This window comes from Canis lupus, chromosome 1, assembly GCF_003254725.2.
Source record: "Canis lupus dingo isolate Sandy chromosome 1, ASM325472v2, whole genome shotgun sequence".
NCBI classification, from domain to species: Eukaryota; Metazoa; Chordata; class Mammalia; order Carnivora; family Canidae; genus Canis; species Canis lupus.
The window spans coordinates 40,390,822-40,405,625 of record NC_064243.1 but is presented as its reverse complement, the minus strand read 5'-3'; the positions used below and the strand labels follow the sequence as shown (position 1 = coordinate 40,405,625).

Here is a 14,804-nt window from a genome sequence, read left to right as displayed (position 1 = left end):
TCTAATAGATTAAAAAAAGTAATGGTTTTGACTTTTTTTTTAAGATTTTATTTATTCATGAGACAGAGAGACAGAGAGAGAAAGAGAGAGGTAGAGACACAGGCAGAGGGAGAAGCAGGCTCCATGCAGGGAGCCCGATGTGGGACTCGATCCCAGGACTCTGGGATCATGCCCTGAGCCGAAACCAGAGGCTTAACTGCTGCGCCACGCAGGCGTTCCTTGACGTTTTTTCTAATCCCATTTTTTACCTGGTATAATTAGGATTGACTTTATTAAGCCATTGTTGAAACTGCAGATGACACCTGAATCTCTCATGGCTATAATATATTCTCTGCAGAATATTCTAAAGAAGACTATATTTGAATTCCATTTGAGGAATGTTAGTCTCTGAGGACCAATAGGAATTTACAGATGGAAAGTGTAGAAGTTGTAAGTTCCTTTGAAGGTGGCATTTCTTTCTTTCTTTTTTTTTTTAATAACTAAGCAGTTTATTTTTTTTAAGATTTTATTTTATTTATTCATAGAGACAGAGAGAGAGAGAGAGAGAGAGGCAGAGACACAGGCAGAGGGAGAAGCAGGCACCACACAGAGAGCCTGATGTGGGACTCAATCCCGGGTCTCCAGGATCACGCCCTGGGCTGCAGGCGGCGCTAAACCGCTGTGCCGCCGGGGCTGCCCTGAAGGTGGCATTTCTAACAAGGGTCAGCTACATCAAAGAGGAAGGAATTACTACAGGATTTAATAGTCTTTTTGAACGGGTCTTCTCAGTAGAATGTTATCCCTCAGATTCTTGTAAACTACTTTTTTGATAGTATTCCATTTTTGTACTTAATTTCTTTAAAATGGAGAAATATCCTACCTCTTTGAACTTAAAACTTTTTCCCTAAATCTGCTTCTGCATATCCCTTACATTACCATAAGAGGAAAATATTTTATTTCATAAAGAGTCTTAAGTTTGTCACTGAAAGACTTATGTTCATAGGCTGGAGATGTTTTTTTTTTTTTCTAAGTAGACTTCACAGCCAGCATGGAGCCCAAGGTGGGGATTGACTCACAACCCTGACATCAAGACCTGAGCTGAGATCAAGAGTTGGACACTTAACCAACTGAGCCACTCAGGTGCCCTTGTAGACTAGAGACTTTTATCTTAAAAGTCTAAGCTTTTTTTTTTTTTTTTTTAAGATTTTATTTATTTATTCATGAGAAACAGAGAGAGAGAGGCACAGACAAAGGCAGAAGAAGGCTCCATGCAAGAAGTCTGATGTGGAACTTGATCCCAGGTTTCCAGGATCACACCCTGGGCTGAAGGCGGCGCTAAACCGCTGAGCCACCTGAGCTGCCCTAGATTTTTTATTTGAGTAAGGGGCAGGGGAGAGAGGGACAGAGGGAGAGAGGATCTTAAGCAGACTCCCTGCTGAGCACAGAGTCTGTGCTCCCACAGAGTGGGGCTCTATCTCACAGCCCTGAGATCATGACCTGAGCCAAAATCAAAAGCCTGACGCTCAAGAACCTGACATTCAACTAAGCCACTTAGGTGCTCCTATTTATTTATTTTTAAGGAGAGAGAACACATATGAGCTGGGGGAGGGACTTTGGGAGAGGGGAAGCAAATTCCTTGCTGAGCACAGAGCCCAAAACAAGGCGCGATCCCACAGCCAATCCCACAATCATGTGATTGTGACCCGAGCCAAAATCAAAAGTAGGACACTTATAACCAACTGAGCCATCCAGGCGCCCTGGTTACAGATATTTAAAGAGCCATATTCTCCCTTTAAAACCAGGTTTGGCAGGAAATAAATGTGGAAGCTAAACATGTTAAAGATATCATGAAAACACTGGAGAGCTTTAAACTAGACAACACTCCACTGAAAGCTGCACAGCATGAGCTTCCAGCTTCTGAGGGGGAAGTCTGGTCCTTGCCTGTACCTGTTGAACGAAGGTAAGTGGAGACCTTTTAAGAAACAAATTAGCCCAGGAAACTAATAGCATTGGCTATATCTAGGGAAGCTGGGTAGCCAAGAGACAGGAACGGGAGAGGATTTTTTTACTGAATGCCTTTTAGAACTCTTATGTTGTGTATCATGTAACTATGACCTGTATCGATAAATTAAACTTAGGAAATATGCCAAAAATGCTTTTGTGAATGAGCTTATAGTAACGGAGACAACATTATCTTATGGAAATAACTGGGAATTGAAATATCTGGCTCTCATTCTATCTTTGCCATGCTTCTGTAGCTTTGGAAAAAACCTATAACCTTTCTAGGCTTCAGATTTTTCTTAGGTAAAGTGAAGGAGTTACATCAAAACACTGGTTCTCAAACAGCTATCACAGAATACTGCTATTCATGAAAATTATTAAAATGAAAAATAATGTGGCTTTTTAATTCACAGGATAAAAAGGATAAAATGTTCTCTATTTTAGGTTTTTTTTGGCATTTTCCCCCAAGCTTTCTATTCTTGGAGCTGGCATATGTACAGTTAGTGAAAGTGATATTTACTGAAATGGTCTGCATAGCCAGTCATGCTTAGTTTCACTCCATTTTTTTTAAGATTTTATTTATGTATTCATGAGAGACACAGAGAGAGGGAGAGACATAGGCAGAGGGAGAAGCAGGTTCCCTGCAGGGAGCCTGATGTGGGACTCGATCCCAGGACCCTGGGATTACAATCTGAGCCAAAGGCAGACGCTCAACCACTGAGCCACCCAGGTGTCCCTCACTATATATATTTTTATCTGACAAGTGTGTGATGGATGTCACTAGTCTCTTCCACTCACATAATAGATTTCCTCGTTTGTATTGTAGGCTTAAACATGTGAGTGTATAATAGCATTCTATAAAAAACCCTGACTTTTAGGTTCTTTGCCTCCTAATCAGTTTGAGAACCTTGCATTAAGGAAGACATTGCTCAGGTGTTTTTCAATTTCACATTGTTATTTATAACTCTCAATTCTTTTTTTTTTTTTTTTTTTTTTTTTAAGATTTTATCTATTTATTCATGAGAGACTCAGAGAGAGAAAGGCAGAGATACAGGCAGAGGGAGAAGCAGGCTCCATGCAGGGAGCCTGACGTGGGACTTAATCCCAGGTCTCCAAGATCAGGCCCTGGACTGAAGGCAGCGCTAAACTGCGAAGCCACCCGGGCTGCCCCATAACTCTAAATTCTTAATTGTATTTTATGATGGGTACTAGATGCTGAGTGCTCATATGTCTTAAGCATTATTAGAGGCTACACATGTTATTTCATTTATTCACAGTTAGCCTTTCAAATAAGTCTTATTTGCTTTATATTTCAGATAAGATAGCTTGAGGTATAGTGAAGTTAGGTAACTTTTCCCCATTATCACAAAGCTAATAATTGGTGGAGCTGGAATTTGAAAACAGGTATATTTGAAGCTGGCATTCCCTGCCATACTAGTTATTCTCAAATTCCAGTATACCTACTAAAGGTCTCTTTTGGCACTCATTAGAATGTGAATTCTGGGTTTTCACTCCCAGAGAGTCTGATATAATGCAGGCATACCTAGGAAATACTGCAGGTTCGGTTCCAGACCATAACCATAAAGGGAATATTATACCAAAATTGAGTCAAATAAATGTTTTGGTTTCCCAGTGCATATAAAAGTTGGGTTTGTACTATACTGTAATCTGTTAAGTGTGCAGTAGTATTTTGTCTTGGAAAAACAATACACATACCCTAATTGAAAAATACTTTATTTCTAAAAAATGTTAACCGTCATTGGAGCTCCCAGCAAGTTATAATCTCTGATCACAGATCACCTAAACAAATATAATAATAATAATAAAACGTTTAAAATATTCCAAGAATCACCAAAGTATGACTCAGAAACAGAAAATGAAAAAAACAAACAAACAAAAAAAAAGAAACAGAAAATGAGCCAATGCTATTGGAAAAATGGCACTTATAAGACTTGTTCAACATGAGGTTGCCACAAATCTTCAACAAACAAAACAATATCTTCAAAGCACAATAAATTAAAGCACAGTAAAACAAGGTATGCCTATAGATAGCAGGTGGAGCTTAGGAATCTGCCAGTGATTCTGATACTGGTGGTCCATGGATCATGCTTTGATAAGTATTGTGCCAAAGTGTTCCCTCTCCACTTTAAGATCAACTACTGGGTATTGATTGCTTTCTAGCCACCTTCTTCTTGTCTTCAGTTCTAAAGTACTAATGTTGAATATTTACGAAATTTTTCCTTTGCTTATAAACATTTTTATAAATACTGTATTTTCTGTTATATTTTAGAATTCACTAAAAAAAAGTACAGCAGTAGGCTCATTAAAGAAAAATAAGAAAATGCATGAAAGGAAGGGCAAATCATACAGACATTCCAGTGCAACTTCTAATCTTTTTATTTTCACAGTTATACTGTATTCACAATATGTAAATTTGTACCCTGTTTCTAAAAAAAAGAATCCTAATAATAGACAACAATCATTAGATATTTACTGTATGCTGGGTACTGTGTTCATTGTTTTATGTATATTCTCAAAACAGTCTCAGAAGGTAGGTACTAATTTTTTAGCCCCAGTTTCTGATGAGGACACCAGATAGGTTAATTGGTTCTTCATACTGTAAGCATTGATGATTCACAAGCCACGTTAGACCTTTTTCTCTGGTGCTTTTAAAGGGTTGTGTATAACCAAATAGTTAACCATGCTCTCACTGGTTGTTTTCCCCTTTTTGTTATTATAAAGTGAGTATTTGTAAGTGAATCATCTTCTACATTTATGATTACTTTTTTCTTAATTTAGTAAAACAAATAATAGATGAGTCAAGTTGTATGTTTTTATTTTTTCTTCTCTATAAATATGTTTTACTCCTTTTTACTCTTTTCTTTCCTCATTCTGGAGAACCATCATTTGGTCCTTGTGTTACCAGTCTCTTCCTCCTGCTGTAACTGAATATACCAGATCTGGTGGCTTAAACACCAGAAATTTATGTCTTTATTTCTCACAGTTCTGGAGACCAGAAAGTCCAGGATCAAGGTGCTAGCTAGTTTGGCTCCTGAGGACTCTTCTCAAGCAGACAGCTGCCTTCTTTCTGTCTTTTCATGGCAGAGGGAATGAGCAAGCTCTCTGGTATGTCTCACAGGGCACATCCTCAGATCAAGGCCTTATTTAACTTTATTTAATTAATTAATTCATTTATGAGTAGGCTCCATGCCCAACATGGGGCTTGAAGTCACCACCCTGAGATCAAGAGTCACATGCTTTACTGACTGAGCCAGCCAGGCATCCCTAACTTTAGTTACTCCCTTACTCTAGATGATCTCACTAGGGATGAGATTTAATGTGAATTTGGGGGGACACAAACATTGAATCCATAACAGCCCTGTAACTCCTCTCTCACTTATTGGGGTAAGAACTTTTCAATGAATACATGTACACAGTGACAATTTAGTTCATTTCATTAGATGAACCTCTTCATCTAGAAATTCTATGACGAGGAGTCCTAGTTTCCCTTCTGATTGCTTCTTGCTTTCTTCAATATCTTTTTTTGTCCCTGATCTTAAATGCCTTGGATGGATCACATTATTATTATTATTATTATTCTCCTCCTCTTTGACTTTATTAGTTGCATCTTTGTTTCTTCCTGTAGTTTATTTTATTATTTGCTCCCTCAAGTAAATATCCCTCAAAACTTTTTATTTTTTGTTAATCTTCATTTGTACTCGTGTTTAAGAGAGCTCTTTCTTTCTTTCTTTCTTTCTTTCTTTCTTTCTTTCTTTCTTTCTTTCTTTCTTTAAGATTTTATTTATTTATTCATGAGAGAGACAGAGAGAGAGAGAGGCAGAGACACAGGCAGAGGGAGAAGCAGGCTCCATGCAGGGAGTCCGACATGGGACTCGATCCCGGGTCTCCAGGATCACATCCTGGGGCGAAGGCAGGCGCTAAACCACTGAGCCACCCGGGTTGCCCGAGCTTATTCTTTCTTGAACCTTGGTGGTGAGTTCAGCCTTGTCATCAGTTAGATTTTAGTTCCATTTAAAGAACAGATTGAGCTGATCCAGTGTTCTCTTTTATGGTTGTGCAGAGAAATGCTTGTACAAGGAGGTTCACTGGGCCTTTTAGAATATCAAAGTGTTCATCATATCCTTCAACAGCATGTGCAGACTGGTTCTGCACTATCTCTAGAACCTGAGTTCTCATGACTCTCTTCTTCCTCAAGCAAGTCAAACACACAGACACTTTAGTTCTTTGTACTTGCCTTTCTTTCAGCTCAGATGTCTGATAACTTGTTCTCTCATTTCCTTCAGGTCTCAGCTTAAATGTTACTTCGGAGAGAGTGGTCAGCTGTCTCTGACCACTCTCCCTGAAATACCGCCCCCTAATCAAAGCCCCTGCCATTCTTTATTTTTCTAGACTGCACTTCGCATCATCTGATGTACTGTTTATGTTTTCATTGAAGCCCCCTCTCCATACACACATATACACACACGGATATAAGTCTGTAAGAGTAAAGGTTTTCTTAAGCTTAGTTGAAATATTTTAATCCTAATGTGTAATCAATAGTAATAGTTCAGTAAATTAGTTTTTGGAGAAATGAATAGCTAGTAGTAAAAAGTGGATGAAAAGTGGCATATTTTACAGGTAACTGCCATCTAGTCATTAAAAGCCATTTATGAGGTGATGATACAGGAAATGCCTTATGAAATGAGTAGAGAAAAATATGAATGCATGTGTACATAACAATTCCAGTTCTGTTTTTTTTTTTTTTTTAAGATTTTATTTATTTATTCATGAGCGGCACAGAGAGCGAGGCAGAAACACAGGCAGAGGGAGAAGCAGGCTCCATGCAGAAGCCCGATGTGAGACTCGATCCTGGGACTCCAGGATCATGCCCTGGGCCGAAGGCAGGCATCAAACTGCTGAGCCACCCAGGGATCCTCTCTAGTTCTGTTTAAATGAAAAGCAACTATAAGAAAATAGACTAATATGTTAGGTGGTTAATGCTGGGTAATGGAGTTACAGGTGACTTATTTTTTATACTTGATTATATCTCAGTGTCAGGAATCCCTGGATGGCTCAGTGGTTTAGCACCTGCCTTTAGCCCAGGACATGATCCTGGAGTCTCAGGATCGAGTCCCACATTGGGCTCCCTGCATGGAGCCTGCTTCTCTCTCTCTCTGTCTTTCATAAATAAATTTTTTTAAAAAAAGGATTATATCTCAGTGTCTATTTTATATTATGTTTCTAGTAAGAGGAGAATAAATTAATTAATTAATTAATTAATTTAAGGTAATATCTCCACTTGGCTCTCCCAAGTGTCTAAATCCAAAATCGAACCCCTATCATTCCTTTCCACATTGGTTTGATTTTATCATCCTGCCAAATCCTCATTCTCAATGTCCCATGTCTACAGGAGTATATTTTAATAGCAATTCTCTTAGACTCTCATTGCTTACTGCCTTAAGCCTGGCCTTCATTTCTTGCCTCCATAACATATGTAACCTGCATATATCCCCCTGCTTCTGTTTCCTTTATTGGCATATTTTTCTTACTCAGCACTGGACTCATTTTTCTCAAACTCTTTCTTTCTTTTCTTTCTTTTCTTTCTTTCGATTTTATTTACTTATTCATAGAGACAGAGAGAGAGAGAGAGAGAGAGAGAGAGAGAGAGGCGGAGACACAGGCAGAAGGAGAAGCAGGCTCCATGCAGGGAGCCTGACGTGGGACTCGATCTAGGGTCTCCAGGATCACGCCCTGGGCTGCAGGCGGCGCTAAACCACTGCACCACCAGGGCTGCGCTCTCAAACCCTTTCAGCAGTAGTTAGCTAAAAGCCAAGCCTCTTGCTTGAGCTGGTACTCAGATTTTCTACTTAGTAAACCACCTTCTCCAGTATCTTCCCTGAATGCTCCCCGTTGTCTTTGTAGTTAGTGTCTTTAGACTCCTTTACAGAGATGAAGCTCATTTTTATTTCTTTGCTACGCTGATTTTCTTGTCTGCACTTAAACCCCTTGTTTAGTTCATCTCCAGTGTTTCCAGACCCGGTGTATTTTCTGTCTTCTTGAGTCATTGATAGCACTTGGTCTCATTTACATTTTCTGGTGTACTTGCCTAGTTTACATATCTTCTTTCTTAACTATATTTATGGTATTTGAGGATAGGCCTCTCTTACCTTTTTTATTGCTCATTTTAGTGACCCCAACCCAGTCTAGCAGCCTGAGAAATATTTGAGAGGTCTGAATCCTGCTGCAGAAACAAAGAGGGCATGAGGTCATGTATAAATGTAAAGCACTGTATGCATCACTTCTTGTGACTGTCCATAGCCAGTATTTATGTCAGTTTTTTAAATGGGAAAATTACTAAATTTCATTAATTAAAATAAGAGATCTATGATATATTCTAAGTAAAATAGTGTCAACTTACACACGTACCGTTGGATAAATATGAATCCTGTACTTGTGCTGTGTTCTCGTTCTTCTGATAAAACTCTCTTTGATAATTGCTGTCTTTTCAGTTTCCAGGAATCAGACTCCTTTTTCTCTCATCCTTGATGTACACCAGTGATTTCCTCTCAAAGGAGAAGTGATGATCACTTGCCTTCCATTTCTATCATATAACCATACCACAGTCCTTCCTTTCTTTTCATATATTACCCCAGACTATGGTGTCAGATTTGAACATCAGATCTTAAATTTCAATGACTTAAGTTTGTTCACTCCTCTCTGATCTTCCATTATTGCCTTGGCTTCTTCAGTTCAGAGCCCCTAACTTAAACATGATATGTGTTCGTCTGTATTTGGACCACCTCCAGTTCATTATGATTTTCATGATCTTGTGTCTAATTAGACCCTCACCAGGGCCTCGAAAACGCCAGTCCCCTCAGTACAGTGACCCTAAACCACATGGCAACCGTCCAGGTACAACCGTCAGAGCTCACCGTTCATCTGCACACAATCTTCACAACGACAGAGGGAAAGCCGTTCGCTGTCGGGAAAAGAAAGAACAGAATAAAGGAAGAGAGGAAAAGGTAAATGATACTGATTTTCATAAATGAAATATTTATTAAGCTTAAAAATGAAGACTGTATAAATGTAATCATTTTTGGTCATTGAAACCACCAGGCTATGATAAAACCTTACTCATATTCCACCTAGACTGGGATTTTTTTTTTTTTCCCACTCCCTAGTAAACAGATATCTTGGACTATTTTTGTATCTTTATATCTTGATATAATTTCAGGCTTGCAAACAAGTTGCCAAGAATAGTATAAATTTACCCAGTTTTACCAATTGTTAATATTTGCCCCTTTTGCTTTACCATCTACTCTGTATACATTTTTTTCCTGCAACATTGAGAGTAAGTTATAGATATCACGCCCTAAATACTTTAGAGCGTATTTCCTAAGTACTTGGACATTCTTTTACATAAACACAATACAGATCTCAAAAGCCATACATTTTATTTATTTATTATTTTTTAAAGATTTTATTTATTTATTCATGAGAGACACAGAGAGAGGCAGAGACACAGACAGAAGGAGAAGTAGGCTCCCTGCAAGGAGCCCGACGTGGGAGGATGTGGGACTTGATCCTGGGATGGGGATCATGCCCTCAGCCAAAGGCGGATGCTCAACTGCTGAGCCACCCAGGCATCCCAAAAGCCATACATTTTAGCTGTTATAGGCCTGTATCAATCCACAGACCCTCATAAAATTTAGCCAGTTATCCTAGTAACAGCGTTTGTAGCTCATTTTCCCCCCTTGCCAAGACTCACTAGAGAAGCCTACAATGCTTTCAATGTCATGTTTCTTTAGTCTCTTTAATGCGAAAATTTCCTCAGTCATTCTCTCTCTCTCTTTTTTTTTTTTTTTGGCCTGGCCTTTTTGAAGAGTACAGGCTAGTTATTTTGTAGAATGCCTCTCAGTTTGGGTTCCTCTGATGTTTCCTTGTGATTAGATTAAGGTTATAAATGTGGAGCAGGAATACCATTGAAGTTTTGCTCTTCACATTGTATAATATACGGAGGCACAGGATGTTTTGTGACTTGTGATAAATTGGAGTGCTTCATTATTAGGGTGGTGTCTGCCTGGGCTCTCCACTATAAAGCTACTTTTTTTCCCTTTATGATAATTTGAAGGGAGATACCTTGAAACTATGTAAATATCCTGTTTCTCATTAAAATCTCATCTACTTGTTTTAGCATCCAGTGATACTAGCCTAAATCAGTTATTCCTATGACAAATGAAAAATCATGATTTTCAGTTTTTTGTTCTCTTTTTAAAAATTTAAATTCAATTAACATATAATTGTGCTTTCTCTCTCAAATAAACAAGTAAACTCTATTTTTATTTTAAATTTTTTTTTAAGATTTTATTTATTCATGAGAGACACAGAGAGAGAGAGAGAGAGAGAGAGAGAGAGACAGCGAGAGACACAGGCAGAGGGAGAAGCAGGCTCCATGCAGGGAGCCCAATGCGGGACTCGATCTCGAGACTCTAGGATCACGCCCTGAGCCTAAGACAGATGCTTAACCGCTGAGCCACCCAGGCATCTCACAAATAAAATCTTTTAAAAATTTTTAATGAGATATTTCAGATGTTGGCAACTACATTCAAAATGCTCTTTAATGGATACAAATGAAAAAGTAAAAATAAGTTAAAAGCAAGATAAAAATAAATCCCCTAAAAGGAAACTCACTTAAGAAAAAAGTTCTTGTGTATCAATGAAAATATTTTAGCCTTCAGTGTTATTTATTTATTTGTTTATTTATTTATATTTTTTAGCTTTTAGTTTTAGTTTTTTTTTAATATTTAATTTATTTAACATGAGAGACAGAGAGAGAGAGAGAGAGGCAAAGACACAGGCAGAGGGAGAAGCAGGCTCCATACAGGGAGCCTGACATGGGACTCGATCCCAGGTCTCCAGGATCCCACCCTGGGCCGAAGGCAGCGCTAAACCACTGAGTCACCAGGGCTGCCCTAGCCTTTAGTTTTAAAACGTATAGTGTTTCCACCACTCTTTGGTTCTCTATTGTTTTAAGGAAGAGTAAGAGAAGAAAGTATACTAAATATAAGATTAGCTGCAATAAGAGAAGGTCTTATCTGTCTCCACTAAGTGTAGGCAGGACCTCTATCAAGGGGGATAGGATAGCCAGAGAACAAATGTGTAAAATAAGTGTTCTTCCCAAGTCAGCAGTGTCTTGAAAATATGTACCCGGTGTCAAGAAACGTATATTTGGGGAGACCAGATTAATGTATTTCAAGTAATTCTAAGGTAATTAGATGCTTAACAGTGGTTACAAATGGACTAAAATGAACAGAATTCTCAGAAGAGGTTGGTGGTAGTCAAACTTTATAGAAGAGATAAAACCATTAAGCTATAAAAGGTGAATCGGGGATGCATGGGTGACTCAGTGGTTGAGCACCCCCCTCCAGCCCAGGGTATGATCCTGGAGTCCTGGGATGAAGTCCCACATCGGGCTTCCTGCATGGTGCCTGCTTCTCCCTCTGCCTGTGTTTCTGCCTCTCTGTCTCTCATGAATAAATAAATTTTTTAAAAAGGTGAATCATTTTTTATCCTATTTAAAAATCTTTTATTATATATTCATTTTAGAAAATCAGAACATAGAATAAGTAAAAAAAAAAAAAAAAACACCTCAAACTCGCATTCCTATTGCTCCTGAGATCTATTAATCCCATGGTGTATCCTTTTCTGTATGCATAATTTTTTCGTTTTTTTGCCACAAGTGGAATCATTTTCTGTTTTTAAGTAATCAGTACATTCTAACTGTCTTTCTATATTGAGTTGATCATTGTTCTAAATAGTAGCTGTCCAAATGACTAGAGGAATGGAATATGAACACAGACATGTGCCCTTCAGTGCAGTGTCTCCCTTCAAGTCTGTTGCCCATTGTCAAAATGGTTGTCACAGGAGGAGGGAGAAGCAGGCTCCTGCTTCTCACCTGTTGTCCATTCTTCTACTGTTGGGTTTAGAGTTCTTTCTGTATTCTAGGTACTAGCCCTTTATCAGATATGTGGCTTTTTTTTTTTTTTTAAGATTTTATTTATTTATTCATGAGAGACACAGAGAAAAAGGCAGAGAGACACAGGCAGAGGGAGAAGCAGGCTCCATGCAGGGAGCCTGATGTGGGACTCCATCCCGGGTCTCCAGGATCACACCCTGGGCTGAAGGCAGCACTAAACCACTGAGCCATCGGGGCTGCCCCTAGATAATGTGTTTTGAAAATATTTTCTTTCAGTGTGCAACTTCTTTTCATCCTTTTAACTGAGTCTTTTACAGAGCAAAAAATTTTAATTTTGATGAAGTCTAAGATATATGTTCCTTTTTTTTTTTAAGATTTTTATTTATTTGAATGAGAGAGTATGAACAAGCTGGGGTGGGGGGGGTGGGGGGGGAGACACAGAAGGACAAGGAGAAGCAGACTCCTTGCTGAGCAGGCAGCCCTACTTGGGGCTTAATCCCAGGACCTGGAGATTGTGACCTAAGCCAAAGGTAAATACTCAACTGACTGAGCCACCCAGACGCCCCAAACTGCCTTTATACCTTTTTAAAAAATGAGTTGGGCATATTTGGGTGGGTTTAGTTCTGGGTTCTCTATTGTATCTTATTGATATATATATCTGTCTGTTAACCAGTACTACCCAGTCTTGGTTACTGTAGCTATATAGTAAGTCTTCAAATTGGGTAGACTGATTCATCCCACTTTATTTCTTTTCAGAATTGTTTTAACCATTTTGTTTTCTTTTTCCATATAAATTTTAGGATCAGCTTTTCTACATCTACAAAGACTCTTGCTGAGGTTTTGGTAGGAATTATGTTAAATCTGTATATCAGTTTGAGAAAAGTTGGCATCTTTATTGAGTATGTCAATTCATGAACATGTTATTTATTTCCTTTTATTTAGATTTTGTATTTCTTTCATCAGCATTGCACCCTTTTCAGAATACTAGTCTTGCATATGTTTTGTTAGATTTTACATATATTTTACTTGTTTTAAGTGATTGTAAATGGTATTGTATTTCTAATTTCAGTGTCTACATATTCATTGCTAGTATATAGAAACACAATTGACAAAAAAAAAAGAAACACAATTGACTTTCTAAAAAAATTTTTAATTGTGGTTTAAGTATATATAATATAAAATTTACCATTTTAGCCATTTTTAAGTGTGCTAAAGTTTAATGCAGTTGAATATGTGTATATTGTTGTGGTACCATCACCACCATCTACCCAATGGAACATTTTCAATATTGCAAAACAGAAACTCGACCCATTAAACAGTAACTCCTTGGAAAGGAAAACTCTACTTTCTGCCTACTCGCTGCTCACAGAACACTTGTGTATTACAAGTGTGTAGGGTTTTATCCCTACACCAGGCAATTCTCCAATATCAGCTGAGTGAGTACCCTACAACTTAAGTGTGACACTTACCTACCCGGAGTTAGCATCAAATCTCACAGGTTAAGTGCTCAGTCCCCAAAGATTGCTCCCATATCAGTACCAGTTGAGAGTCAGGATATCACCTATGCTTCTGACCAACTGGTATAAATCAGAGATTACCATGACTCCCTCCTTGGTTCAGTAATTTGCTAGAGCAACTCACTGAACTCAGCAATAACAGTTTGTACCAGAGGGACAGCCAAATGAAAGAGTAACATAGGGCAAGTATGTGGGAAGGAATGTAGAGCTTCCATAGGCCTTCTCCAGGCAAGTCATGTTCCTAGCACTTTCACATGTTCACAAGCTGGAAGGTTTCTGATCCTGTCCTTTTGGGTTTTTATGGACTTTTCATTGTGTGGTCACAATTGATTAAATCATTGGCCATTGATTTAAACCCAGGGCTAGGGATCCCTGGGTGGCACAGCAGTTTGGTGCCTACCTTGGGCCCAAGGCATGATCCTGGAGTCCCAGGATTGAGTCCCACATCGGCTCTCTGCATGGAGCCTGCTTCTCCGTCTGCCTGTGTTTCTGCCTGCCTCTCTCTCTGTGTCTCTTATGGATAAATAAATAAAATATTAAAAAAATAAATTCAGGGTTAGGGCTTCAGTTCTAACCCTTTAGCCACATGTTTGATTCTCTTGACAACAGCCCCATCCTGTGGTTATTCAGGGGCTTTCCAAAATTGACCTCATTAACATAAACTCTTGTTTGGTTGAAAGGGGCTTGTTAAGAATTAACAGATACCCCTTTCACCTTTACCACTCTGGAGCAATTTCAGGAGCTGGGAACAAAAGCTAAAATTACAACAAAAAAATCCTTTGATTGTTCTTGACATTTAAGAAAGTACAAGGGCTGTAGGAGCTGTGTACCAGGAATAGGACGTAGACTGAATATACACTTAACTACAAATCACATCACATTCGCTATTCCTCTCCCTTCCCTAGCCCCTGGCAACCACTGTTCTATTTTCTGTCTCTATGAATGTGACTACTATTTGAATTTGATTTGGGCTCAGGTCATGATCTTGGGATGCACGAGAAATTTGTATTTCATATAAGTGGAGTCATACAGTATTTGTCTTTTTTTTTTTTTTTTTTAGATTTTATTTATTCATAGAGACAGAGAGAGAGAGAGGCAGAGACACAGGCAGAGGGAGAAGCAGGCATCATACAGAGAGCCCGATGTGGGACTCGATCCAGGGCCTCCAGGATCACGCCCTGGGCTGCAGGCGGTGCTAAACCGCTGCGCCACCGGGACTGCCCCAGTATTTGTCTTTTTGATTAGCTTATTCTACTTAGTATAATGTCTTTAGAATTTCCTTTGTTTTTAAAGCTAATACTCCATTGGTCTTTATCTAGTCATCCATCTGA

The 14,804-nt window shown here is 38.7% G+C and overlaps 1 protein-coding gene across 1 annotated transcript in view; it reads left to right on the top strand.

The window, feature by feature from the left end:
• The window catches only part of KATNA1 (katanin catalytic subunit A1), a 46,762-nt gene that overhangs the window by 11,102 nt on the left and 20,856 nt on the right, over window positions 1-14,804 (top strand). The window contains exons 3-4 of the mRNA XM_025422528.3: window positions 1,782-1,939; window positions 8,822-9,002. Coding sequence (XP_025278313.1) covers window positions 1,782-1,939; window positions 8,822-9,002 — 339 coding nt within the window. The remainder of the gene's footprint in view (window positions 1-1,781; window positions 1,940-8,821; window positions 9,003-14,804) is intronic.